Source organism: Mustela nivalis (assembly GCF_964662115.1).
Source record: "Mustela nivalis genome assembly, chromosome: 15".
NCBI classification, from domain to species: domain Eukaryota; kingdom Metazoa; phylum Chordata; class Mammalia; order Carnivora; family Mustelidae; genus Mustela; species Mustela nivalis.
Genome location: NC_139034.1, coordinates 88621000 through 88648741, shown reverse-complemented (window position 1 = coordinate 88648741; position 27742 = coordinate 88621000). Strand labels below are relative to the sequence as shown.

The following is a 27742-nucleotide window of genomic DNA, read 5'->3' as shown; positions in this document are numbered from 1 at the left end:
CCCTGGGAGGGGCCTATCCCATGTGCTGGCCAACCCCATCCCAGGGCCCAGGGACCGGGGGTCACATGGGCTCAGGGAGCTCTCACAGCCCTAGCACCCCCTGCCCTCACCGGCACGCGGGGGCTGGAAGGACCAGGACAAGCCGGTCACGTGTATAACACGGCCCAGGCTAGTCGCACCCCCTGAGCCCATGTCCCCGGGCATGCCTTTCACGCACCCTAACTGTGGGTTCCCCGTGCTTTCTCCTGGGTCCGGCTTAGGGAGGCCCTGCACGGCCTCTGGGAGATATAGCTCCACGGGAGCTTCCAGATACCTGCCCCCCCCAGAGAGGCCGGCACGCCCCCGATGCCTGGCCCTGGGGCAGGCGGGCCCTACCTGTACGATGTACACCTCCTCCCGGGCGTTGCACCAGATCTCAAACTTCCTCACGTCGCCCTTCACGCTCTCCGTGATGCCGACGGCCGCCATCTGACCGCGGGAGCAGGGGACAGGCGTTCGTCGTGTGCGGGACGGGAGCGCGCCCTCCCGTCGGTGAAGGGGTCAGGGCGTCGTGCCGACGCAGGGAGTGGCTCGGGGCAAGGGCCGAGGATGCGGGGGTCCCGCCCCCCCCATCACGGGCGGCGCGGCGGCGGCTGCGGGAGCCACTCACGTTCAGGGACTGCTTGTAGCTGTAGGACGGGGCCTTCTCGTAGCCCTCGCCGCTCTCCTCTCTCCTCTTGCAGAACAGCACGGCCTTCTCGTGCAGGAAGAGGTGCCGCTGCATGGGTTTGAACCTGGCCAGGTCCTTCACCTTGGAGTGGCCCTTCTTGTGGTCTGTCCAGACGCTGAAGGAGCCCTGCATCAGCAGCTTCCCCAGCTCGCTCAGGTTCCCCTGCGCCCGGAACGAACGTGGGGCCTTATACGCCCGCAGCCGAGGAGACGCGCCCGCCTCGGAGGGCTGCGTCCCGTGGGACCCCGCTGCGGACGCTCGGGGAAAGGCAGACCCGTGGGGGTGGGTGAGGGGTCGGGGGTGGCTCGGGGCCGGGGGAGGGGCAAAGGGCGGACACGGGTCTTCCAGCAGTGAAACTCCTCTTTCCGAGCCTGTGCCCGTGCGTACGGGGCCTTTAGCAACTGTCCAAACCCACCGGAGGCACACCCTGGGCCTGGGGGGGACAGTGGGCCAGCGAAGGCTCATCCCTGTGTCAAAGGCCCCACCTGCTGGGTGTGGGGACATGGGGGGCTGTGCTGGGGGCACAGGGGCTTGTGGGCTGTCCTTTGCCTTCCCTTATTCTGCTGGAAACCCAACACAACTCTAAAGAGAAAGCCTGTGACATTAAAAAAAGAGGGTGAGCTCAAGTGGACAAGAGAGGCAGCAAAATGAGTGAGCTGACCTAAGTCGGGGGCCAAGGGAAAACAGAGTCTGCTCTTCACACCCGCGTGTCCCCTGTCCCCAACCCACAAGTGGCAGCGAAACCAGACCAGCCCTGAGTCCAACGCCCTTGGGGCTCCCGAGCGGACGTGCAGCTCGGCGGGCTGACGTCTCCCCAGCACCCTGGGCTCGGGGGCACACTCCAAGCTGGGCATCCATTCGCCCCGAGCCGCCCCCGACACCCATCAGAACTGGGCTCTTGCCCGCCCACAGGGACGCACATGCACAGGGAGCTGCGGCACGGCTCCGCACGGTCCGCAGCCCGGTGGCGGCGCGCAGAGGCCCTTACGTCATAGCCAGTGACGGCGATCAGGTGCATGGAGTCGTTGACGGTCTTGAGGACGCCCAGGATGGAGCTCAGGGCCTCCTGCAGGTGCTCGGCCCCCGCGCAGCTCCTGCTGTATTTCAGCATCTCCTGGGGGACGGGGCACCGTCACATGCCGCGGAAACACGGGACTCCCGCTCCGGCCCCGCGTGGACCCTCGGGACGTAGAGTGTGGCTCCCTGTGTGGCCAGGGAGGCCCAGGAGCCACCCCCTGTGCCCTGCCTGTCCCAATGGTCCTGCCTGTGCCGCAGTTGGGACGCCCCAGCCAGGCGCTCGGACGGGTCTCCCCGCGTCTCCCTCTCCTAGACCTGCCTCTCCTTCCTTTCCACGCAGACCCCTTTGCCCCAGACCCACGACGGCTAAAGGCGTCTGCACGTCCCCTGGCGTGTGTACGCAGACCCGACGAGGCCACTGGACATGGGTGGCCTCGTGGGGAGGCCCACGTGAGGGGCGCAGTGGGGTGTGTGTGGACACGTCTGGAGTCCATGCTCCATGGGACAGGGTCGGCTTGACCACCTCTGGATCCTGTGACCCCCCGACAGTGGCCGGCGCACAGTAGGTGCTCCACAAAGGCCTGCAAAAAGCCCGGGTCCTCGCAGGGCGGGGGGGGGTTTGCTGTGCTGGGACTACGGCCCTCGGGGAGGCTAAGGAGGCCACGGGCAGGGAGCAGGGACAGGGCCGGTAGGGCACAGCGTGGGGGGACAAGGCCAGTAGGGCACAGCGTGGGGGGAGGCGCGGGCGGGGGCAAGCAGCCCACCTTGAGCAGCAGCTGGTACTTGGTGATTCTCTGGACCGGCTTCAGCAGGTAGGAGTCCAGACTGAGCTTGTGGTCCAGCTTCCGCTGGCATTCCTGCAAGCCCAGAGCCGGCCCAGTGAGACCGACGGGGCCCCCGAGCGAGAGCACGCTGGCGAGGGAGACCCGCGCCCCGGGAGGCGCACCTGGAAGAACGGGCTGTCGGAGCACTGTCTCCACAGGCTCTCGGAGCGCGGCTTGTTCTGGCAATACTTCTCGTAGATCTGGAACTCCTCCATCTGACCCGGGGACAGAGCGTGCGTCACAGGGCACACCCCGCCCCCTCCACCGTCTCCCGTGCCGCGCCACAAGCCCACAGGGCTCACGACGGGGCTGCGTCTGTCCCCTCCTCTCCGCAGATCAGCACCACGCACTGGCGTTTTGCCGCGAGAGTTACCGACCACGAACAGTTGCTAATTTCTACAGAAAGACCCTGCAGGGCTTGGGGCTCCACCGCGTGTGCGTGGAGCTGCCCGCGGGCTCGGGGACACGCAGAACCCCAGCGGAGGCTCGGACCCGGCAGGCGTGGGGTGGGCCTGGGAACCTGCGTCTCCGGTAAGGCCCCAGGATGCTGATGCTGCTGGCAGGGGCCCACTTTGAGAAGCAGTGACCTCCAGCACGACCCCTCCCCCAACTCCCAAAATGCAGTGAGCAGCTCGGCAGCCGCCAGACGCGGGGCAGCGACAGGCCCCTCCTCCTTCCGCTGCGCTGGCCCCACGCCGCGCGGACGTGTCTCGGCCTCTGTGCCACTGTGTCGGCAAAATGAGCAGCTCGGCCACACGTTCCCTGCCGCTCCGCGCACAGGGCTGTGACGGGCCTGAGGAAAGCCCCGTCCTGCTCCCTCCAATTCTCGCAGCCCGGAAGGAGCTGGACGGCCGTGTCCAAGAGGGGAAACGGGAGGTGACCGTCCCAGGCCCGCTTGCACGGGGCGTTGCTGACCAGGGCGAGACCAGACACAGCCACCAGCTCGAGAAGTCCGGCGGAGTCCTGCGGCACACGCGCCGTCAGGACGGACACGTTCTGATTCCGGGGCTTCTGAGCCCGTGACTGGCTCAGAGCAAACCGTGTCTCAGGCAGCCCGGGGACACGTGCACTCGGTGACCCCACGGGTTAGGAGACTGCGACAGGGTCTGAAGTCATGACTGTGGCCCGCGGAAACTTTGACAAGGACGGCCCAGCACAGCGCACGTCGGAACAAGACCTACCCGTTCCAGGAAGCACCTCCCAACCAGCTCCGGGCAGTCCGTGTAGCCCTCCAGCTCCCTGAGGAATATCCTGGGCAGAGAAGCTTCCCCTTAGGTCACGTGAAGAGCCGGAGGAGACTCCAGCCACGGATGAATAATGTTACTCCCCAAGTCCCACTTATTTCTGACTCGGGGCAGTCGGGGGCAGTGAGCTGGGCCCAGACCCACGCTGGGCTCCCCGGGTTCTGGCGGCAAACTCGGGTTTAAGCAGACCCGGCCCCTTGTGGGTCCCTGCGGGTCGCTGGCGTTGGCGTCCACACAGGAGTTAGGACAGCTACGTCTCTACCGGCCGGACGGGGAGGTGGGCGGGGGCCGGGCCTGCTGTGAGTGCCCGCGCCTCCCACCCAGCTCTGCAGGTGCGCGCCCAGGAGCCCGGGGTCAGTCCCACCTCGGTGGGGGCTCCCTGGGCTCAGCTCACTGCGGCTTCCAGCCCCCAGGGGCCCAGGCCTGTGGCTTGGCCCGAGCCGAGGTCATCTGACCTGTGACCGCTCTGTGGGAAGAGACGGGCCCCGGGGGGCCCGGCAGCATGTGGGCGCCCCCTCTGTGAGCGACTGGGTGACTGCGGCCGAAGGCATGTGGTCGGACCGAAGTCCCCAGGGCCCCCACCAGCCCAGAGGAGGCTTCGCTGTCTGTCCCACTGCCCCTCTCCCCCGCCGTGCATCCTGCATCTGCCTCCGCACGTCCTTTCCCACACGCTCACGCAAACTGCCGCGGGCAGCCGGGGGTGGGCGGCTGCAGGAGGGCCCTTCGTACCTCCCCCAAAGCCACGGCAGCCGCCGACTGCGCTCGTGAGGGGGAAGAGGCAGGACAGAATGTCTGCCATTGCCTCCTTCTCAAGGACGAACTCGGGGACAAAACGGGCCTTGCCGAGTGATGTGATTTCGGTGCCACCCCAGAGGGCCGCACGCACACACTGAGCGGGGCTGGTCACTGGTGGCCCGGCAGGAGTCGGGGCGCTCTTGTGTCCTCAAAGCCCCAGCTACTGCCCAGCGGGAGGACGGGCCACCTGTGACGGCCTGCAGGCGCCTCCCCTCTGAGCCACTGTCCTGCGGCAGCCCCTGAGCACCTGTGCCTGGGAGGAGGAACAGATGCTCTGCACCGGCAGGCCACGGCCCGGGGCCCACGTGCAGCCGGCTCCCTACGGGCGCCGTCTCAGGGGCAGACCCCACCAGGCAGGCGTCGTCAGAGGAGGGCCTGACCTGTTATGAAAGTGGTAGATCTCCTCCATGTTTCCAAACAGAACGTCCTTCTTGTTCTGGAGACCCGGTGACACGAGGTGCGCCATGAGGGGGTTATCGAGTTCTGCGGCGTAGCCCTGTGGAGGAGGGGTGAGGCTGGCAGGGATGCCGGGCTCCGCAGACTGTGGTGGGTTCCGCGGACAGTCAGCGGGTAGGGGACACCTCCCAGGACTAAGAAAGTGAATCCACCATGATGAATTCATGGACCATTTCTGAGACGACCACCCAGACCCGCACAGAGGAACAGGAGTGACCATAGACGGCGCCAGTTTTAGGGGTTGTGAGGGCTTCCGCCCTCTGCCTTTCAATCTCTGGGCACTCACGTAACTGGTATGAAGGAGAGAAATTTTATGTGTACTCCGAGATGCATCATTTCAACGTCTACACCCCTGTAACCACCACCCAGACCGGGATCTAGAACATTCCAGTGCCTACCAGCCCCGAGGCCTCTACTCTGCTCCTCCACACAGACGGGGCAGCTCAGCTGTTCCTGCAAGGGAATCCCACACAGGCCTATCTGACCCCTGCTCCTAACCACACGCTCTGGGGTCAGCCACGCTCCCGGGTCAGCCACGCTCCCGGGACAGCCACGCTGTCTTCCTTGCTGCCGGAGCAGGTCCCTGTGCCGAGGCAACCACATCTCCTCGTCCCTGGTCCCACTGACGGATGAGTTCGTTCTAGCTTGGGGCCGTCTGAGTAAGGCTGCTGCCTTCCTCTCACGCTCTGTGTGTAGGGTGAGCCGGCCTACAGGCTCCCGGGGGCGCCTCTGCCGGTCCCCCACGCAGGCTCACCTCCAGGACACAGAGCAGCTCCTCCACGTAGACCCGTTCTGTATCCAGGAGCTCGTTCATCACATGCCTGTGGCCAGAGGTGTGTCAGAGCTGGAAGGGCCCAGAGAGACGCCCCAGGGCGGGAAGCACGGGAGAGGAGGGCTCAGGAGAGAAGCAGCACCGGCCCGGGGTGCGGGCCGCGGAGCCGGGGGCGGGTCAGGGCGGTGAGCACGGCGGCACATCTGTCCCAAGTGAACCACACGGTCTCGCCACTAGGCGCTTGAATGGGGGCGGGGAGGGCACCAGCCATTTCAATCACCAAAATTCTGCCTAAGGAACCAGGGCCAAAAGGCTCTTCTAGGGAAAACCAGCTCTGTCTTGGCTCTGGACGTGGTCTCACCAGACAGACCCACGCATGCCCACATGTGCTTTGTGACGCCCACGTTGGGGTGGACGTGTACAGACCCCACCCCCTCGGGCCCGTTGATGTTCAGACCTCCCGGGGCCAGAGGCTGAGGTCCGAGAGGCTCGCGCGTGCCGTCCCTGGACCGGACACTCACCTCCGCAAGATGGCCAGGCCCTCCTCCTCGTCCCCCGTCGAGCTGCTCCGGCCTGGCCGGCTCTCGCTCATCTCGCTCTGGGGAGAGAACCACACGTGCTGCCTCCAGTGTCTAGACACGAGAGGGTGCGGCCCTACGCCCTGACTTCAAGGAACCCACCCTCACTTCCGCTGGGTAGGGAGCCGCGGTCCCACGGCAGGGACGGTCCCACGGCACGGGCCGGGCCAGGGAGCAGGGGGGCGGGATTAGACCAGAAGGAGAGCCACCATGGGAGAGTGGCCTGCACAGTGGCCTCACCTTGGCCCTCCTGTAGGGCCCTCTCCGGAGCCCGCTGCCCTCAGAACTGTTCTCAGAGCCCCTCCGGCTGCCTGGTTTGGGAAGAAAGGAGGAAGGAAGGTGTCGCTTCGTGTCTTCCTGCAGGGGAGAGGCCGCACCCGCGAGCTGGGAGCGCCTAGCACTGTTGCAGAAACCGGAGCGAGCCCCTGTCGCCCCACAGGAGGGGCACGGAAGCCGAGGAGACACGGAGCAGAGGGAGGCAGGTGGCAGACCGGGGAGGGAACATGGAGCCGAGGCCGTGCACACACGGGACCCGGACCCCCTGGGCCAGGGGCACCGTCTCCTCCAACAGGACTGGCACGCATTGGAGGCGGTGGGCGGGAGTCGGCTCTCCCGGGTCTCACCACCTTACAGCCACCTTGTCGAAGCCCCGACGCGGACAGCAGGCAGAGGCTGCAGCAGATAGGGCTCTGGGCAACGGCGTGGCCACTCGCTCGGCCTCGGAGGAGACCACGAGGAGTTGGGGCTGTGGGGGGCTTTGGGCCGTGGTCGGAGAACTGTTCCGGCACCAGCACCGAGGACAGACAGGCTGAGACGGACGAGTCCAGAAAGAGCCCCGTGACGGCTAGCAGACGGCACACACTGGGCGCGTGCCAATAACACTTTATTCTCAAGGGCCCGCCACGGCCTGGAAGGACAGTGGAAGCACACACCTGGAGAGGGGCAGGGTGATTTCGTGAGCGCCTCTGGCCGGGGGGCCACGGGCTGCACGGGCCGCATCTGCTTGGCCGCCAGCTTCTTCAGGCTGGCCTGTCTCCGGTGGAACATCTCCTCCATGCCCTCTTGCTTCTGGAAGACCTTCTGCACGTGCTCCTGAAGGGACAGGGTGAACGGACCCGTGAGTAAGAGACGCCACCAGTGTCAGAAGCAGGCCCTCCTCTGTGCCTGGGACACAGCACCACAGCTGCCACACAGCAATCCTGCACTCGGGCGCTTGCTGCGGCTGGGAGACGTGGGACGGCGTGGACGTGGACGGTGGACTTGGGGAGAGAGTCCACTGGATGGGAGGGACATGAGGCCGCCACGGGTCTGCAGACAGCGGGCTGGGTGGGGGTGGGGCCCTGGGTCAGTGCGACATGTGGCAGGGCCCACAGTGGCTGCTCCGACAAGAACGCGGTCCCTGCAGGGAAGGACCCTGGAGGCAGGAAGACCGCCCTCGAGGAGCCGCTGCAGGAAGAGAAACTGAGCCGCACGACTGTCCAGGACACTCTGAGAGGTCATGGCAGGATTCTTGTGCACACCCCGGAGTGACTCCCCACTGTCGGCACAGGCCCGGCTCTGCTCACCATCAGGTCTTTCGTGAGGATGGATTCGTAGTCCTGGTAAATTTTACTGAGCTCCTGGATCTTATTCTCTGCGCCAGTTTCCAGAAATTTCTCGATTTCCTGCAGGGCCGCCTCGGCGCCATCCTGGGACTGGCACTTGTCAACTGGCTGCGAGGCCAGCAGGTAGATGCCCTGGTCGCACCATTTCATGGACTAGACACGCCGAGCGTGGCCGAGGGAGAGAAGGCACCATCAGAGGCCGTGTCCTGGCGGGGCGGGAGGCGCGCTCTGCCTGGCCTCCTCCCGGCCATCCTGCCCCCCCCGATCTGGGACTGTGCGGGATGCCAACCCACAAGGGGCCCGGGCGGAACTCGTTCCCACAGAGGCCGTGCAGGAAATTAGCCACATGTGGCTTTGGTCCTTGGAAGAACCAATCGTCAGTGGGGGCAGGGAATTCTAGAGAATCGGCCACAGGGACTGTGGTTGGCGGGGACTGTGGTCCATGGGGAAGGACCCAGCCACATGGGGTCTGTGGTCAGTGGGGGACTGTGGTCCGCAGGGATGGAGCCTGCCACGTGGGGTGGTGGCGGGGGTCTCACCGCTTCCAGGAGGTGGTGCAGCTCCAAGGACTTGCTGAGTAACTCCCTCCGCCTCTCCACCTCGGCCACGAACTGCTCACACAGGTGCCGGAGCTCGTGGCACTTGGGGCGGATGGAGTCCACGGCATAGTGCTTGCTGTCGATGAGCTGCTCGCCCTCCAGGGACAGGCCGCGGGCGCGCTCCACGGAGGCCTGCGTAGACAACCGCCCAGACGTGTGGCTCAGGGTCGGTCGGTGAAAGCGCACAGCTTTCTGGGAGCGTCAGCAGGGCTGGGGATGGGGGTAAGGGGGTGACAGTGGGAGGAGTCTGGGGGGGGTTAAGAGTGGGAGGCGTCGGTGGGGTCGGGCAGAGGCTGTGCTGCCCTCCCTCGGCTCTGGGACGTCCCCCATCGGATATGAGAGAGCCCCCTGCCCCTGCCTGCTCAAGTGATAGCCCGGTGACCTGAACAGCCCCCGACTGCTGCGGCCCACACCCGCCCCATGTGCTCACGCTCGACTTGTCCTCGAAGCTGGCGAGGTCCTTCAGGAGGTGCTCTGCGTGTGCCCGGCTGTTGCCCACGTCGGTGAAGGTTGCTATCTTCTGGGCCAGTGCGTCTAAGGAGGCTTTGACCTGAGACACAGGAGGGGCAGGAGGCCCGGGCCCAGGTCAGGCATGGACAGAGGAGAGAGGAGCCAGGCCCTCCTCGGGAAGCGGGGCAGAGGGACACACGCTCAGAAGTCACAGCCTACGGGGCAGGTCTCCCGTGGGTGAGAACAACGCTTTTCCTCTGAGCCCGGGAGTGAAGCACGATGTCCGTTGTCACCGTTTAGCCAGAGCAGGACGGCTGTGCCCACATGGAGAAGCGGAGTCGCCAGCGACCAGACGACGGACAGGCAGGAGAGGGGAGAACCAAGCTGTCCCTGTTTGCACAAGACCTAATCGTCTTTGTAGAAAATCCCCCAAACTCTGCCGAACTAACAGAATATAAGTGAGTTCAGGGGATAAACGCACAAAAATCAGCTGTATTTCTCCATACAGAAAAGTACACAAACACCAGAACTAAAACCACCATCTACAGTTGCTCAAAAACGAACGACTCGGGTATAAAATCAGGCCAAACCCCCACTGAGCTGGTCTGAAAAGTGCCGAGCGGAGGCGAGGAGCCTCGGAGCACCCGGGGGACAGACGCGGTCGACGGCAGGGCCGATGCGGCAAAGACGGTGACAGCCCCCAGCAGCGGACAGAACACCGTTCCTCTACAACCCAGCGGAACGCCGCACATCTAGGAAGACTGTTTGACAATGTGTGTGGAAAAGCAGAGGGACCGGAGGAACGAGGACGATTTGGGGCGCGAGAGGCGGGGAAGGAAAGGCCCACCTGACCTCGAGTCCAGTGCACGCCCGAACCGCGAGACCGCGTCGCTGGGCGCACGGCCCCAACCGCGAGACCGCGTCGCTGGGCGCGCGGCCCGAACCGCGAGACCGCGTCGCTGGGCGCACGGCCCCAACCGCGAGACCGCGTCGCTGGGCGCGCGGCCCGAACGGATCCCCCTCCCCGGTTCTTGACGGAAGGGGAAGCAGGCGGCCTTTTTGTTAAATGCTGCCAGACGCCCAGAGTGAAAAACCGGCCGTGCCCTGACTCTCGCCCCACGTGTGGGTTAACTCAGACGGATCGTGGGCTGAATCGAAGTCGAAGATGTCACAGAGGAAAAGCCCCAGAGAACATACTCGGGACCGAGGTTTTAGGATCGATGCCAGAAGTATGACCCTTCACAGAAAAACCGACACAGTGGACTTTATCAAAACGACAAGCTTTGGCATCGGGAAGCCCGTCCGAGGATGGAGACGCAGACCGGCTCAGCAGCAGCCGCTCCGGCCTCCACCTGAGCGGGACTAGGAGCCAAATCCCAGCAGTAAAACACCCAAACCCAAACCCAAACCAAGATGATCTAGTCGGAAAATGGGCAGCAACAGGAGGAGAGGCTTTTCCCCGAGAGGGACCGTGGACTGGGGGCCGGGAAGGCGGCTCCTTGTCACCGGCCGCAGGGGGACGCTCGGCAGAGCCACCGCGGGACTGGGGCGTCGGCAGCAATGAGGGTGCCGAGAAGCGCGCCCCTCCCGCCTGCCGCCTGGCGCACAAGGCGGGCGCTCCGGGAACGGGTCGCAGCTTCTCAGCCAAACATGCGGCCACCACGACCTGCGGTCCGGGGCCCAACCTCAGAGAAACGACAACTGTGTTCACACAAAAGCCGGACGTGACGCTGACGACAGCTTTTCCACCACAGCCAAATCCTGGAAACGGCCCAGATGCTCCTCAACAGGGGAAGGGTAAGCCGTGGCTCCCCCGCACCCCGGGACCCTGAGTACCCAGCGGCAGCGAGTGAACTTGCAACACCTGCACTGACCCTGCAGAGAGCCACGCCCAGAGGGCTCCCCACTTCTAGAGCATTCCTGAAGTGCCGGCATAGGGAGACAGAGTAGACCAGGGGCTGCCCGGGCTTCGGGAGGAGGTGGGAGGCGAGGGGTGGGGCTCCCAACGGGAGGAGGGTTCGGGAGGGGGAGGGGCGGGCGGCGTGGAGGGAGGCGTGTCTACAGTAGGGAGCCCGGGTCTGCGCGGGGACGGGATATTCCGTGTGCCGACCGCGTCAGCGTCAGCTCCGGGACCCTGAGCTCGTCTGGGGGGACGCGTCTCTGTGGGAAGCCGCCCGAAGGTCTGAGGGGTCTGGCTGGGTTACTTCACAACCACACACGAGTCCGCCGCTGGGGTTTTGTCGTGAGTCTCGCGAGCCTTCCTCAGCCCCCCGGAAGGAGGTGACGCAGGACTCGTCTCTGCAGGTCGCCCGGGCTGGCTGCGGTCACCTCTCTGCCCAACCAGCGCTCCCGCACGCGTGTGCTACTGAACCAATCCCGTGTTCCTCGAAAGGTGCTTTGAGGGCTCTGGGGACATCGGGACACGTGGTCCGCTCACCTGGCCTCGGCCATGGTTTTGCGGCTGTGTCACGCGGCACCTGGGGTCCTTGTTTCTCGCGCACTTGGGGTCCCCCCACCTTGACCAGAGGGACGAGGAGAAATGTCGTTACGTGGCAAGACGAGGACACGCGGACGGCTCGGCACGCTCCCATAAATAATGATCAACGGCTTCGGCAGAGTCCCATCCAGACGGACACCATGGCTGGCCTTATGCCCGTGCATCACCCACATGTGTCACCCCCGTGTGTCACCAAGTGTCACCCCCACGTCACCCCGTCACCCCTGCGTCACCCCAGTGCGTCACCCTCACAGCCCCTGTGCTATGGAGCCAGCCCGACTGTTGCTCCCGGTTCTGGGGTCCTGGGGCCGTGCCCGGCGCGCAGCAGGCGCAGGACACTGGCTGAGGGAGTGCACAGACGGCTCCGGGACCGTCCACCGGGAACGCGGAGGGCAGCGCACGCCGACCGCAGACAGCGGGACCTGCTGGGGCAGCGGCTCCCGGCCACACGCGTCGGGGTCTGGTCCCGCCAGGTCTCGCGGCTCGTGTGGCGCACAGAGACCGCCGACTGCCACGGTCGCCTGGGCAGCTGGGCCGCCGCGGCCGGTGGATCCGGGCCCCTCGCCCGTTGCCCGTGCTCGGCCACTCACCTCGCGGAAATCCTGCTCGAACTGCCGCAGCTGCAGGCACTGCCGGAGCTTCTGCTCGTGCTTCGCCCAGAACTCATCGAAAGCGGCCTCGGTCTCAGTCAGCTGGTCCAGGAGCCTGGGTGCCAGAGAGGCCGTATCGGTGCACTGACCTGGGCATGTGTCCGTGCCTGCCCCGCCCCGCCTCCCCTCTACACACTGCACACGGGACTCGCGGGAACGACCTGGCCAGGGCCTGGTGGAAGGGCCCCCCGCAGAGCTGCTGCCCCCGCACTTCACACCCAGGGGCCGCCCGAAATCCCCCCAGGGTCCGCAGCAAAGGGCTGGGCAGAGCGGGCGGTGGTTTGGGCCTCCGTCTGCTGATGTCCGCTGGAGGCGAAGGGGGCAGCGAGCCGACATCCCCTGACCCCACGCCTTCCTTCTCTGGGGTCTGGACGGAGAGCGTGTCAGCGGGAAGGACACGCGGCGCCCTTGCTTCCCGTTAGGACAAGGAGATGGGGCCCCTGTGTCCCCTGTTGCCCTGTCCTCAGGCCAGGGCCTCCTGCTCCCACCCCTGGCCAGGGCGCTCACCTCTGCACAGTGGTCTGGTTGTCTAGCTGGTCCTGGTTCAGGCTCTGCTCCCCACACTTGCCCAGAGGCTCCCTGATGTTCTCCAGAAGGCTCCGCCCCTCATCCAGTGCCAGCTTCATGTCCTCCTGCGGGGACAGCACAGCGCCCGGCACCCGGGCTCACTCCCATGTCTCCCATACAGCTGCCGAAGGATGGCAGGTGTCCAGAGACTCCTCTGGCTGTGGCCAGGGCACAGCGAGGGCTACGGGTCACTTGGGGGCAGCGGGAGGAGGGAAGAGACCAGCAGGAAACTGGACCTCTGCGTTCCTGCTTCCGTGGCGTCCTCACCGCCGGAAGCGAGGGCAGTGCGGGTTCCTGGGGGTGGGGCCAGCCCTGACCCAGAGCCACGGCCGGCCCAGCTCAGGCTCCTTGGGTGCTGTCCCCCAGATCAGCCCGCTGTCCCCCACCTGCTGTCTGGGAGGTGTGGGCAGACACCCGGCCTTGCTTGTGTTAATCAGCAGCAGAAGCTCATGGCCAGCGGCCCGGCCGTCTAGACAGCAAAGGAGCCACTCAGAGAGAGGCTAGCAGCTCCGGCTGCTCTCAGACCCCACCCACTCAGGCCGCATGCAGGAGAGGGCACTTTCAGTCCCCAGAGAGCTCGCTGTGCCTTCCACGTGGCCACAGGCCGGTCTTGCCTGAGGCACAAGGGGCCCCCTCCTCTCCCCCATCTCCCACCGAAGCCACACGTACCTTCGCTTTGTCCTTCTTCTCTGTGTGTGCGCAGAGCACCGAGTTTGTGGACGGCACGTCGTTGGGCAGCTCCGTCTCGGCCAGCTCGGTGCCGAAGGACTGCAGCATCTGAGCCGTCTGCTTTACCATGAGGGCGAAACCTTCGATCGCCTTGGGAAGAGGGGGAACCATCACCGAGCTGTGCACCGCGCACCCTCCTGCTGCTCGGAAAGCAGGTGTCCGGTGCGGAGCCCATGGGGGGCGTCCTGGGGCAGAGGTGGGGCCCCAGCCAGCCTGACCCGCATCAGCAGAGGGGCTCCTGAGGCCCCGACTTGTCCAGAAACCTACCAGGCTCTGTCTACACGGGTCCTCCTCAGCTAGAGTCCTTCTACGCTCCGTCCCCCCCACCCCAGGGGCTGTCCTTCCTGTCCGGTCTCCGAGCCCAGAGGAATCCCCTCCCGAACTCATTACTCATGTTGCTGCTTTAGATGACTGAGGTCCACTGAGACCATCTCCTCATTCTTGGAGAACACAACTGAGGTTACTAGGAACACGTCTTTGGAAACAGCAGCATCGTCATGCAAAATCTCTCCAGCCGCTCAGGTTGGGATCAGGGAGATGCACAGCCCACCCTGCATGCGGGCAGCCAGAGGACTCACTGTGCGGTGACACAGCCACCTGGTGTGGCAGTAATCCAGGGTCCCGCCCAGGTCCTCAGTTAGCTGGGACTTGTCGATGTAACCGTGTAATTCGGGTACTGAGCTCAGCATTATGACCTGGAGGACAGAAGCCGCCCCATGAGGAGACCACCCAGCAGATGCGGAGGGACGATGCCCTCCCACTGGTCACTAGTGGGGCCGCGTGGACAGGAGGCATCTGGCTTTGGGCCCGGGCTTAACTCCTGCTCTACCCCTCCCGGGCTGGCCGACCAGCTCTCAGGGCCTCAGCATGCACTGGGCTGTGACGACTGAAGTCAGCATCGAAGGCAGGCATTCGAGCCCCAACAAGAGCTGGGCTCACAGCCGACACGGGGTGTCCCGCAGGCGTTATCAGCTCCCTGGGGGGGCTCCTGGCAGTAACTGAGCGGGACTCCGCTTCAAAAGGACGTCGGTTTGTCCCTATGCCCACAGAAACCCAGTGGGGTCACCGCAGGCATGCCAGAGTCTGGCTGTGCTCTTCCGTGGGACCCAGGACACTCTCCCCATGGACTTGTCTCTCGCTTGCCCTTTCTGGGACGTTCTGTCCACGAGTTCTGGATCAAGGCACAGCCGTCACTTCGTAAGCTGTGGGACAGATGCTGGCAGACATGTCCTGAGAGGGTTAGTCCAAAGGGCTGCGTTCACCATCTTGGGTGTCAGTTTAAAGCTTGGGTCTTGCCCAGGAGGTTCTGTCCCCAAAGGATGCGTGACAACGTCTGGAGATGTTTCTGATCGTCACGGTGTGGGGTGTCGCTGAATCCCACCCCCTGGGATAGCCCCATCACAGAGGGAAACGCAGTCGGGACTGTCCACGGTGCCGAGATCCCGCGAGCCACGACCTTCAGGCAGAAGCGGCTGAAACGTCCCTGAGGTGGCCGGGGTCTCAGCAGAGAGGACTCCGCCCCTCCAACAGCAAAGCCTGGCCACCTTCCCTGTGACCACGTGACCAAAGCCTGGCCACCTTCCCTGTGACTCCCGTGTCCCAGCTGAGCCCTGCACACGCTTCGCGTACATTTACGTGGCGGAGAGGAGGTAGGGCCGTTTCTCTTTACGTTTTCTGTCCGGTCTGAGGTCAGCACGCAGCACCCAGACCGGACATTTTGCGAAAATGATCACATTTTAGCAGTGGTGGTCGCGAGAGGATGTTTTCTACTTTTCAAGGGTTATCGAAAATGGATCGGCTGAAGGCCCTGGTGGTGATTTCGGTGAAAGCTGTTCTTGGGAACTCACTGATTTGGACCAGTTGTGCCCTTTGCAGGGGAGACCACAGCCCTTGGGATGGGCCCCGTATGCTGTCCTTGGGTGTCTGCGTCAAGGCCTGCTGCAGCCAGGTGCGCTCGCCCTGAGTAGGGAAAGGCTGGACACACGGGGGTCACGAGGCTGGAGGAGACCCCGCACGGGTGGATTTCGGGCTGGGCCACTACCGTCCGGCGCTGTCTCCATGGCTTTGTCCTGGCCCGTCCCCAGGAAACGGGCCATCAGAAGTGAAGGCATCCAGTGCTTCAAACCAGGAGTGTACCGGTGTCCCCAAGACCCCCAGCCTGCGGTTTAGGGCTGCTGAGGGCAACTCGTCCATGAGCCCGTGATGCCTCCCTCAGGGCCCCTGACCCTGACCGCGCAGAGTGCCCACCAGCCGGCACACGGAGGAAGAGGCAGCACAGGCCTCACGGACAACCACCGCCACGGGACGCGTAGGCCGGCAAACACGATCTGGTACGTACTGTCGGGAGCTTACGAGGCCTGGGGCTAGTCCTGTACGTTCTCGTCCTATGCACCAGAGAACAAGTGATTTCCTGGAGGACACATGCACCGGGGCCCCTGCCCCATGCTGCCCCCAGAGGAGCCGGCGAGACTGAGCAGGGGTCACGGGAAACCAGCTTCCTGCGGGCACCCAGGTAAGGGACCCTATGCGGTCTTCTGTTCTCAAGGACGGGGGTGGAGGCATGCAACGCCCTTTCTGGGGCTGCCCGTGCCGGGGGCCACCCACCCCGCTGCTGGCCCCCATTGCCCTGGCCCCCGCCTTGTCCCCGGCACCGGCAGAGCCTGTCCGTTCCTCACTAGGAGGCTGACGATGGCTCTCAGCCCACTGGCCTCTCTTTTTCTTCAGCCCGACCCTCGCCGGTAAGAATGTTCCAGACTCGTGGCTCTCGGCACCTGCACCCCACAGCGACCCGTCCAAGGCACAGTGGGGACGCGCGGCCCGGGGAGCGGCAGGGACGGAAGGCCTGTGTGCACAGACCAGCTCTTCCCGCCAGAGCCACGCGATCTGCACGGCTGCCCCCGGAGCTTCGTTCTTGCGCGTGGCCCAGAGCACGGTGACCCCCCTTGGTCCGCCTGCAGCACAGACACGGGACACACTTACCGGCACCTTCATGTTGAAGTCATCTCTGTTGAATTTGAGCGCCAGGTCCGAGAGGGTCCTCTGGAGCAACCCCGTGGGCCGCAGAACCAGCACAAGCCGGAGGTTTGCCGGGAAGGACGCCTGCAGGGGGAGAGCAGGGCCGTGGGAGGGCCGTGGGCCGGCGTGTGGCGGGGCATGGAACCTCGCGCCGGCCGCGGGCCGCATGGTCCACACGGGGGACGAGCAGAAGTGGCTGCTGACCCCGGGATCTGGAGACACAGCCCCCTTCTGAAAAGGAAGGAGAAGGTCAGGCTGCTGGCAAACACCCCGAGGTTAGCCCCTCTGAGTCTGAAGCGCATCACACTTGTTCCAGGCCGAACGGCGTCCCTCAGAGTCACATGTCAAGTCCAAACCCCAGTGTCTTAGGACGTGACTTTCAGAGACAAGGTCTTTCCAGAGCTGACCAGGTTTGCATGAGGTCATTATCGCGGTCCCTGAGCCAATGTGCCTGGTCCTTATGGAAGGGAGACCCTCGGGCACGGACACACGGAGACGCTGTGTGAAGACGGCAGAACACAGCTGCCAGGCGAGGAGCCCCAGAGGTCACCAGGAACCTCCACAAGCTGGGGCAGGGACCGTGTCCCACTCGTGGCCCCAGGACCAAGCTGCCGGCACCTACACCTCAGACCTCTGGCTCCAGACCATGGGGCAGTGACTCTGCCGCTCCCAGCCCCCCAGTCTGGGGGCGCTTTGCAAGGACAGCCGCAGGGAACCAAGACACTTGTCAAGTGAACAGGAAGCCATAGAGACCCGCAGATGGGTCGTAAAACAAAGACAGGTTAGCTCACACGCCTCTAGATAGAGTCACCCCAGTACACTCGCAGACCAGCCCTGCCTGCAAGGGGCGTGACCTCGGGCAAGTGCCCGGCCTCCCTGTGCCTGTTTCTCCGTCTGGAACACGCAGCGTTCCGTGCTTACACGGAGCCTCAGAAACGAGGTGCGACGGTTAGTAAAAGCCCATTCCAGGCGCCGATTACTCCGAGACGCTGATTTCCGGGGAGACCCCGTCACTGAAGGCAGAGGTTCTGGAGGAACGAGTCGGGTTTCCGCGCGGCTGTGCCGAAGCCGCCGGAACATGACGTACAGCAGAGACGGCACAGCCTGAGATGAGCAAAGCCCGCAGACCCTGCTGTGCGTCCCGGCGTCTTCACGGTCCGCCCGCCCATGGACGCTCGGCTGCCGCCGTACCCAGGCCCCTCCCATCCACCTGCTCTCAGTAGGGCCGGCGCCAGGAGCCAGCAAGGAGCTGCCCGGGCCTTCTCCCCGTGACCCTCCCCATCCCGGCAGGCGTCCTTGGAGACACAGAGGCACCCGTCCCGGCAGCAGGACCTTGACAACACATGTGCCCTGGGCCACCTTCCTCCCTGGCCGCCGTCACTGCCTGGGTGTGGGCTGCCACTGAGCCGGTGACAGCCCTGGTCAGGCCTCAGACCCGGGGCCCCCCCAAGTGTCTGATCCAGTGGGTGTCACAGGGACTGGAGCTCCTGAGAGAAGCCAGTGCCTTAGGAGCAGGGACCCCGGGACAGCTCAGCTCCTGGCCCACAGGCCTAGGGGTCCCCCAGGTCAGCTGGTGGTGGGGTCCTGGTCTCTCCCCCAAAACCCCACAGCCGGATCTGCACTGAGCGGGTCTCTGGGGCCTCTGAGGCTGGGCCTGATCCCTGTGCAAATCCCCGGAGCAGAAGAAAAGCCCAAGAAGCCCTGACCGAGGTCTGGACCCGTGGGCGTCGGCATGACCCAGGCTGGTGCCTTCGCCGGTGCCTAGAATGGCTGGTGGTCATTACCCCGGGCTCTCCTGGTCGCCCCTTCCTCTCCGGCCCCGCGGCCAGTTCCAAAGCCAGTGACTCTCCCTCTGGCTCCTGCTCTGGGCTCCCCACTCTTCCCCAGGCAGGCTCCACTCCCTGCCCCACACCGCCCTGAGCCCATTCCCCACGGAAGGGCCACGGGACCCCGTGAGGAGTCAGCCGTGTCACGACACCCTCTGAGCAAGCCCTCCAGAGACGTCCCCACCCTGCAAACAGACCCGAGTCCAGACCCCGCCTGCGGCAGTCTCCCCAACCTCAGCCCTGCCCAGCGCCCCTGGGGCCCGAGGGCCTCACTCCACGAGGAAACGTACCTGCCCCCACCTCTCTTCAGGTTCGCCCCCAAACACTCAGGTTGCCCAAACACGCATCTCCCAGCCCTGATTCTCTGCTGTGCATGCCCCCGCCCCAAGGCCACCGATGACCAGTGACCGTCCTGGGGTTCCCACCCCCGCCCGGCCACCACCCGTGGGTCACAGGGCCCTCCTCGCCTTCCCTCACAGCTCTTTGCCCCCCTGCCCATCTGCACACCAGGCCCCCACGTTTGGGCTGGCTCCTACACCTCCTTGTTGGGGTTTGAACTGCCACCCGCTTACTGCCGACCCTGGGCTATGTCGCCATCCCTGTGTGCTGGGCTTCTAGCGGGAGGCCCCCCCGTCACCTGTGGGCACCGCCCTCCCCCGGGCCCTAGGGCGCCGCTCACACTTGGTCATCCGCGCCTCGGGGTGGGAGGAAGCTCACACCCTCCCCAGTGTCCCCGACGTGTCTATGCGGCCCTGGGGACAAGACGTGGGCAGCGGGGTGCTGAGCCGTGTCCCAGCATGGCCGGACACATTGGGACACATCCACCCGCTGGCCCGCATCGGGCCTGGGGCACCCCAAGGTATGCCCCAGCAAGCCACGCCAGGTGCCCACGGTGAGGCGCCCATCCTGGGTCCCGTTCACGTGGACGGCCCCATCCGTTCGGCTCCTTTGAGCAGAAAGGAAATGACTCAGAGGAACGGTGGTGAAGGTTGGGGGCCCCGCGGGCAGATTCTGGGTCACCTTTGAAGAGAGGGCTGCACCAATCTGTCACCAGTGTCTGCGACATTTGCCACCACCATTTCAGGAAAGCCCCTTATGAAAGTCTCCCTCCGGAGGTGACAAGGGTCATCTTTTCTAAATTTCAGTATTTTATCACCCTTGTTGGTCCTCTTGGCAGGTGTGCTGGACAGGAGTTTGGACTTAAAGAGGAAGCAGAGTCTGTCTCCCTGAGATTTTAGGAAGGTGAGCTCCACGGGCGGCGGGGGCCACACGCTGCGGGGGTGGGAAACATGCCCTCCTCCGCCTGCTGTCTGCTCTGGTCTTTCCGATTCTTCCCCTTCCCGAATCTTCCATGGACGACGTAGCTCTAAGACTCTGGCCGTGTGAGAAGGCGTTAGGAATCCACACATACATCTGAACACAATGACCAGGAACCAGACTTTGGGCTGGAATCAGCCGTGTGCACTAGAGCTGGGAGATGCCAGCATTAGGGTTTCACTGTGCAAGCAGGTAACTGGAAGGGGCTTTGGGATGACGGCCGCGGAATTCCTCGGTGATCCCAGGAGGGTCGCAGCGGGCTCTGTGAGGTCAGAGGACGTCGTCTCCTTTCCGACTCAGGGACGCACACAGTGTGATGGTCACACAAAGGTCATGTGGAGACAGAAAGTGAAGTGGTTTCTGGGTAAACACCCTTGAGGCTCCTATGCATCCAGTGTCACCTCCACCGGGAGGCCCTCCTGGGGCTCACGCTGTTCCTGTCTTCACCGCCGTCGGTGCTCAGCACTTTGGGCTCAGACTCCAGCAAGTGGCACCTTCTAGGAACGCACTAGTTTGTTCAGTGCAAGGCTGTTCTTCCCCCATGGAACCCACACACGGCACGCTCTAGCTCTTCCGCACACACGGACGGCCCTGGCTTTCCAGGTGGAAACCACAGTCCCGCGCCTTCTGCCAGAGCCGCCTTCTGCTGCGTGCTCCGGGACACACGCAAGCTTGAATCCGGCCCCTCACCATGGAAACACGCATACTCCGTCATGCGAACCCAGAGGCTCACACCCATGCGTCCTGCAGGGGCTAACATGGGAAACGGAGCCCCAGAGGAGCACGTCCGGGTATTTTCCAGAAGACACCTCATCCGTGGCCAGTGCAGACCGTCAGGCTGGGTCCCCCTGTCTGCCCCTTTGTCCTCCAGCTGCGACCACGACCGTGACAGGCGAGCGTGCCCATCGCCCCGGCAGCCCCGGAGAGCTGACACAGGAGGCCCGGCAGGCCTGCTTTGGGGGACCCCGGACTCGGGTTCCTTATTTGTCTGTCCCGAGCCAAGCTGAAGGCTTCCGGACAGAAACAGCTCCTCCTGACGGGGAAGGCCTTGCTCAGGAGCTGGCGCACATGGTGGCTAAAAACAGCCCCAGATTCCAGCCTTACGGACGTGTGGTATCGCACTCGGGCAGCCAGACCCATCTGGACTGTGCCACCGGCTGGCGGCAAACTGTGGCCAGGCGCTGGGGGACTGTCCATGGGCCAGAGCTGGCACTGCGGCAGAAACCCTCTCAGGGGCCCTGACCGGGCTGCTGCGGGGAGACGCCTCCCCAGAGCGCCCCTGGAGGGCGCACAGGCCGCCGAAGCCGCGGTCTGGTCCACAGCCGCAGAGGACAGCATCACTGGGTCCACTCTGTCCCCAGCCCGTTCTCCTGCATGGGGACGAGCGTGCCAGCTCTGCCTCCCCCGGCCTGTCCCACCGACAGCCGCGGTGGTCTCAGCACACACGCCCCGGGCTCAGGGATGGCCACCACACCCAGGGCAAGGGGACCTGGCTCACAGCCTCCTGACCGCCCCACAGGACGGCTCGGCACTGCCTCGGGCACCCCGCATGTCTGCAGCTCAGCTCAGGACCCGCGGCCCAGCAACGGTCGGTGGTCTGCATCCCACCGGGCCACACGCTTCTTGTGTCCTCCACGCTCTGTTCTCCGGTGCCCGGTGCCTGCGCAGCCCCAGGCACGGAGCAGAGGCTCCGCAAACATGCTCACCACACGTGCAGGTTTTGGGCAGTGGCGACGCAGTAAATTCATACAATAAAAAGAACGGGAGTGAATGCGAAATCCTGACGAGTCTGGAGATTGCGCCGACGGCTGGGTCTCCCGAGCCAGGACGGGGAGCCCCGAGGCCTACTGGGAAAAAGAGACTCTAAAAGCCTCCGTTTAAATTGTGTACAAATTTGTGAAAACGTTAAAACTCAAACACCAACTTTTCAGTTTTTTCACAAAACAAAGGTTTCCAGATGGGCCGGCCTGCCTGGGAACCCGTCTGGCGGTGCCGTCACGACGCAGGGACCCAGGCTGGGCCGTGGAGAGAAGAGGGTGCGGCTCGACGGCGGGGGTGTGCGCGGGCCACCGCAGGTCTTAAAAATAACTTCTCTCTTTCTTAAGAAACTGTCCTGTATTTGTGCCCACCCAGGCGCAACCAACGGCCTCGAGAGACACTCACGGACACCCCGTCTCGCCCGGGGCCTGCGCTGGGTGCCTGCCGCGGGAAGATGGGCCAGACGCCAGGAACCTGTGCCGTGAGGGCCGGAGTGGCCGTCCTTCCAGAGCGGGAGGCTGCGTGGGGCACTGCGCGTGGGGAGACGCGGAGCGGGAGGAGCAACGGGCAGAGACTGTTCCGTGCCGGGACGAGGGCCCTCCGGGGACAGGCCTGCGTGTGGGGGAGGAGACGCCCGTGACCAGCACAGAGGATGTGCCCGGGACGTGCCACGTGACACCACGCACAAGCCCATCTAGCGTTTAGAACAAGGACGTGGACACGTTGGCTGTTAACAGCTGATGGCATTTCCAAGTGCTTCGTGGGCCTCACCGGATTTTAAAGGGAGAGCTAATTTCATAACGAGTCTACTTCTTCTGAAGCATTTCTAAGTGTTTGATTTGTTTCAGATAAATGATAGCACAGGACACGCGCGTGGGGGTGAGGGTGGGGAGAGGGACGCACACTGGGTGGGACCCGGGAGCCCAGGGACATGCTTGCACCGAAGCTGTGCACAGGACAGACAGTGGACTCCGAGCCTCCAACGCCGCGGTGCTGGACAGCGAGGCATCCGTGCAGGAGGGAGGGGTTCGTCTGTCGCACCCGGAGCCGCAGCACAGCCGCCTCTTGGGTCAGCAACCAAAGGTGGGGTGTGTGTGTGTGCGCGTGCGAACACAGACCCAGAGCAAGAGGTTGGGGGGATTTCCCTCCATTGGGTTGGGTGTTTAAGACGTGCGTGGGAGCAGCGGAGCTGTCCGGGCCAGCGACCGCGGCCACGGCTGCTCCTGGTTCCCTGGCAGCGAGTGTGGGTGGCGGGCTCCATGTGGAGCTCGTGGGCAGGGCAGAGCTGCCGACTTAACTCTCCCCCCCCCGGATCGTCACCGCAGGCTCAAAACAGTGAGCACGGAACCACTGAGAGCCACCCTTCTGAGCGTGGAAGGCGGCCACGGGGTCGCTGGCCGCAGGCCCGGGTACCAGGGAGGGTCAAGGTGTCTGGGTTGCTGAAAAACTAAAGGGTAAACACGCCTCTTGGAAAGGAAAATGTCAGTTAGGGAAAGCCTCTTAGCACAACTGCAAACTCGTCGCCGGAAGGTTCTCTGGGCGACACAGGACGTGCCACTCATTCAGGACCTTGTGTCCCCTGAAGAGCGAACACGCGCCCTCGGCGTCGCCCCGACCCAATGGTCAGAACAAACCAGCTGCTGGGATGGGTTCTAAATGATAGGAGCCCGCTCAGAGCGGACGCGTTTGAGAACACACACGCACACACGTGCACACACACGACACACACACACACACACACGTGCACACACATGACACACAAGCGCACACACACACTCCAGTGAGTCTCGCAGCCCGGGGGAACGCGGGGGCCGCCACACCGCACAGTCGGGCCAGCAGAGCGCAAGCCGTCACCAGGCAGACGGGCGGCTAGGGCAGAAGCAGTGCCGTCACCCGGCCCAGGGGACGAGCAGAGGCCGGTGTCACAGAGCCCAGACACCCACACTTACTGCTATCCGCAGGATCGACGCCTTCACGGACGTCCATTTGTCCTGCCTTCGGTCTATGACCAGGATGAATCCGATGCCAGCGTCCTGCAAGCTGAAACGGGGACAGAGATGCGCGTTAGCATGAGCAGACTCACGGGCGTGCGCGCAAGCTCTGAGGAGACCTCACACGCCGGGAAGCCCGGGGCGGCGTCCGCCCTGCACGGTGAGAGGCGTGCCAAGTCGGCATCTGAGCAGACGGCTGCGTTTCCATGCGCCTCGTCCGGGCAACATGCAGAGCGAGCTCTTATCGAAAGAGGGACAGACCCCCGCTGTGTGCTGCCTACACTCCCAGCCCCACGCTGGCCGTCTCGTGGCGCAAAGACCCTGGCAGACCCCCCTTGCTGGGGCCGCGACCCCTTCTGTTCCACCCCAACAGCCAATCATAGTCCTTTGCGGGTTGACCAGCCGGCTGCGCCCTCCAAAACAAGTGTTAGGCTCTGATGCCACATCGGTCCTGGCATCTGAGGTCCCTGCATGTGTCCACATTATAAAATGTGGCATTGCTTGATGGCATTGCTACACTCTGGGGAGAAGATCCCGGAGGCGTCCACAGGCTCACAAGCGTCTGTCAGCAGTGGGAGGCAAGAAGTGGCTCCCTGTGGCGACGGCGCCTGTGGCGGAGAGAGCGCCCAGTGGCCACGGAATGACAGGTCCGACCTCAGCCCAGCACACGCCCGAGTCGCCATGGGACCAGGGAGTTCTGTCCGTCGGACAACCCCACATCCCGGCCAATCGTGTGCGCCGGCTGCGGCCACTGCCAGGCGACCCTGCCACGGGAAGAAGGATGGGAGGCACTGACGCGAGCTGCTCATCTCCAGGTCTGCGACCGTCTGTGCGAAGCCGCTCTGGGCGTCAGCGACTATCAGGACGACACGGAGCAGGTGTCAGTGCTGCAGCTGGAAGGCTGGGCGGCTGCACGTCTTACGTAACAAAGCCAGGGCTGTCCACGTGTCCTTCCTGCTCCGCTTTCAGGGGGCGACGGCCATGCGCAGAGCAGGGGTGCGGCTGGCTGCGTGCACTCCCCCGCACCAGGGAGGAGGAGCTCCACCTGTTCCTGCGTTCTGGCTCAGTTGCGGCCCCGGCCTTCGGGGGCTGCAGGCCCAGGCGTCTGCTTTCGTCCAGAGTAGCCCTTCTGTGTAGACACGGGCCTCCCGTGCAGCCCTACGTGCACCCCCGGTCAGAGCCTCGATCGCGCTCCACACGGGGCCCCCCGGCGCTGCCGTGGAAGGGGGTTGGCTCTTCGGCTGGGAAGGTCTGTTTGTCGCTTGAGCGTCGGTGCTGGCACCGGGGTCCACAGCAGCCACACTCCCCACACGCTGCCTGCAGCCGGCCGGGCGGAGGGCCAGCGAGGGGAACCCGGTTCCCGCACTCTGTCCTGGGCTGGCCGCGGGAGCCCGGGGAGCCACGGCAGGGAGGAGAGGAGACAGCTTCTCCGGGCAGCTCTGTCCACAGCAGGGGCTCTGCCGAGACTGTCCGCGCAGCCACGCAGCCACACAGCCCCCTTGGAGGGGGTCGCACAGCCTCTCAAGCCCTGAGCAGATGGTCACTGGGCTCTCGGCCTTCCTGATGCGGGGAGAATGGAGGCCCCGGAGACGCTCGTTTCTGCTGCGCACACCACCGACCACCGGACCAGGAGCGCACGTTTCCGCTGCGCACACCACCGACCACCGGACCAGGAGCGCACGTTTCCGCTGCGCACACCACCGACCACCGGACCAGGAGCGCACGTTTCTGCTGCACACACCACCAACCACCGGACCAGGAGCGCACGCCCATTCTCCAGGAGAGGCACTGCCAAGGGGGCCAGGGCTCTGGGGGCTCCTCGAGGCACACGGATCATCTCAACTCCCCTCAAAAACGGGCACCCAAACGCTGTCGGCCTCTTGGGGCTGCTGCGAGGGCGAATGGGTCATTCCTGAAACCCATCAAGGGCTTGGTAACTGGATTTTCACTCTCACTGCCTGACCCCATGTGTCCCCTCTGCAGAGAAGAAGGCCCAGCTCTGTGTCTCCCCTTCTCGCTGAAACGTCCCCTGGAGGGGGCTCCTGTTGTCCACGACGGGTAGGTTCCCTTCACCATCTACCTCAGACGTGGGAACCCCACGCCTCGTTGGAACTTCTGAACCCAGAACATTCTCTCCTGTGGCCCAAACGCACCCATTTCTGCCGCAAAGCCAACACACTGGCCCCACACTGAGCCCAAGGCCCTCAGCACAGTGTTGGCATTTATGCAAATGCACAGCCACAGGCAGGGCCAGGGGTGCTGGCCACGGGCAGGGCGGGCCCCAGGGCCTCAGCCCGTCTCCCCACATCCCTCCCACACAGCCAGCACTGTCATCTGAAGACGAGCGTCACACACAGGCATTGATCAGAAAACGGCAAAACGCCTGCCAGCAGCCCACATTAAAACAAATTAATAAAATCACAAGGGAAATACAAGGAGGGAGGGGCGCCTGGGTGGCTCAGTCGGGTAAGCCTCCAACTCTCGGTTTCAGCTCAGGTCTTGATATCAGCGTTGTGAGTTCAGGCCTGCACTGGGCTCTATGCTGAGTGTGGAGTTTGCTTAAAAAACATGTGTGTGTGTGTGTGTGTGTGTGTGTGTGTATCTATTCTAGATATATAATCTATATTTATATTGTATTTGTGTGTATATACACGCGCACAGAGAAATTGCACATTAACTTATCCCGAACGCCAGATCTACTTTTAACGCTCGTGACGGCCCCACGAGGAGGGACCGCTACCTCTCCAACCCAGGGTCGAGAAATGGAGGCTCAGAGAGGTTCAGTCACTTGCCCAAGGTCTCATAGCAGATGAGCACAGACGGGCTAAGCCCTGGGCTCTGACTCTGGGTGCTCTCAGTCCCCCGCAAGCTGTCTCCCGGGCCAAGTCCATCCCCTGGAACAGAGCAGCCCCTTCCCACCCCTCCTGCCCCGGACGGCCCCTACATGGGCCCAGGCAGGAGCCCTCCTCGAGGTCTCGGCACCGCTCCCGGGTGTCAGGGATGTGCTGAGGGAGCGCTGACCCCAGAGGCAGACGCGGAGGCTGCCCACACGCCGGACCCAGCTCGGGGCCGGGACACCCCTCCTGCACACCCATCCCGTCTGCCACTACCCTGGGGACTCCGGCCCACAGCAACACAGACTTCGGAAGCTGAGGCATCTTCAGGACGTGGACACTTTCGAGCTTCCCACACACCACACAGCTTCTGTTCCCGAGCAAAGCCGTGCCGTCCGTGCCACCAACAGCTGGGGACAGTAGCACTGACCGCACCTCCCAGAGGAGGGTCCCGCTGTGTCCCCCAGGGGAAGGGACTCAGGGGAGCCCTGCTTCCGCCCCCAGCCATGGGCCCCTGAGCTCATACATCCAGGGGACAGGGCAAGTCATGCTACCGTCCCTGAGAAGCCGCCGCCCCCAGGGAACCCGGTGCTCCGGGCTTGGCCTGGTGGTGTGGACGGGGTTGACAGTGTGGGAGGCTGGCAGCCACACTGAAGCCTCCGGTACGCAGGACACACACGGCCCGGCAGACGGACGGACGGCCGCCTCAGACCCTGCCTTGGCTGGTGAGGAGGGGCCTCTGGCCAGCCGCCTAGCTGCCGCGTGAGGCTGACATAAGCTCTGTTTCCGGGTCCACCACACCAGTGCCCTAACACCTGGGTGGCCTTGGTGCCCAGGCCCACAGCCCTGCCGTGTGGGTGCCCCTCCCCATCCCTGGGCAGGAGCAGGGAGTGGCCTGAGAACAGTCTGGAAGCAAGGGCCGGGCGGCCCCTGACAGTGAGGTCTGTGGTCAGCTGCACCCCTAGGCCCGCCCCTGGCCAAGCTGCATTTCGTTCCCAGGCCCGGCAGGGGGTGGGGGACCTGCTTGTTTACAGCAGCTGGCCACAGCCCCGGCTGGAGTCGCAGGCAGAAACCAGGCTTACAGGGCGAGAACACGTCGGCAGAGGGTGGCCGTGTTGGGGTCAGCAGAGGAACGCAGCCGGCACACCACTGCGGACCAGAGCACGTGGCTTCTCCCACGGCAGCGTGCACACGGGACTCCCAGGGCTGGGTAATGCGCAGACCCAGACTCTGAGGCCCCAGTGGGCCACCTGTCTGAGGAGCTCCTAGATGCCACTGCTGCGGGTCCAGGACAACACGGCAGGTCCCGCAGACAAGCCCTGAGGGCTTCCTGTGAGGCAGAGGCCGTCCCAGACCCAAGCTTCTGTCTCAGGAAAGCCCAGAGAAGGACGCTGGGAGGCGGGGGCAGGGGGTAGCAGCTGCTACCTGAGGCCTGGGCGGGGCCAGCAGGCAAGTGAGGCAGACAGAGGGGGTGGGGGGCAGCTGAGAATCAGCTGTCTCAGACCCATGA

General features: G+C 64.4%; 2 protein-coding genes and 1 long non-coding RNA gene across 24 annotated transcripts in view; 1 reads left to right on the top strand and 2 right to left on the bottom strand.

Moving 5' to 3' along the window:
• The window catches only part of MCF2L (MCF.2 cell line derived transforming sequence like), a 126920-nt gene that overhangs the window by 9573 nt on the left and 89605 nt on the right, over nt 1-27742 (bottom strand). For 21 of the 22 annotated variants that reach the window (XR_014303393.1, XM_082701132.1, XM_082701120.1 and 18 more), the window contains 20 exons: nt 23357-23447; nt 16471-16590; nt 14070-14186; nt 13432-13581; nt 12703-12827; nt 12136-12250; nt 9029-9148; nt 8539-8730; nt 7961-8152; nt 7328-7487; nt 6636-6706; nt 6339-6415; nt 5800-5866; nt 4970-5085; nt 3732-3801; nt 2673-2765; nt 2491-2583; nt 1698-1823; nt 650-871; nt 376-468 (listed from right to left, as the gene is read on the bottom strand). Coding sequence is in view for 21 of the 22 variants with exons in the window: in XM_082701132.1 (XP_082557258.1) it covers nt 376-468; nt 650-871; nt 1698-1823; nt 2491-2583; nt 2673-2765; nt 3732-3801; nt 4970-5085; nt 5800-5866; nt 6339-6415; nt 6636-6706; nt 7328-7487; nt 7961-8152; nt 8539-8730; nt 9029-9148; nt 12136-12250; nt 12703-12827; nt 13432-13581; nt 14070-14186; nt 16471-16590; nt 23357-23447 (2410 nt within the window). In the remaining variant the exon portion in view is untranslated. The remainder of the gene's footprint in view (nt 1-375; nt 469-649; nt 872-1697; nt 1824-2490; nt 2584-2672; nt 2766-3731; nt 3802-4969; nt 5086-5799; nt 5867-6338; nt 6416-6635; nt 6707-7327; nt 7488-7960; nt 8153-8538; nt 8731-9028; nt 9149-12135; nt 12251-12702; nt 12828-13431; nt 13582-14069; nt 14187-16470; nt 16591-23356; nt 23448-27742) is intronic. The other variant, XM_082701124.1, reaches the window with a different exon arrangement.
• Nucleotides 11399-27742, bottom strand: part of ATP11A (ATPase phospholipid transporting 11A) — a 217341-nt gene continuing 200997 nt past the window's right edge. Inside the window, exon 31 of the mRNA XM_082701096.1 lies at nt 11399-11412. The gene's annotated coding sequence lies outside the window, so the exon portion shown is untranslated. The remainder of the gene's footprint in view (nt 11413-27742) is intronic.
• Nucleotides 17738-22230, top strand: LOC309849027. The gene is made up of 2 exons (XR_014303432.1): nt 17738-19574; nt 21783-22230. It is a non-coding gene; the product is annotated as an uncharacterized lncRNA (long non-coding RNA).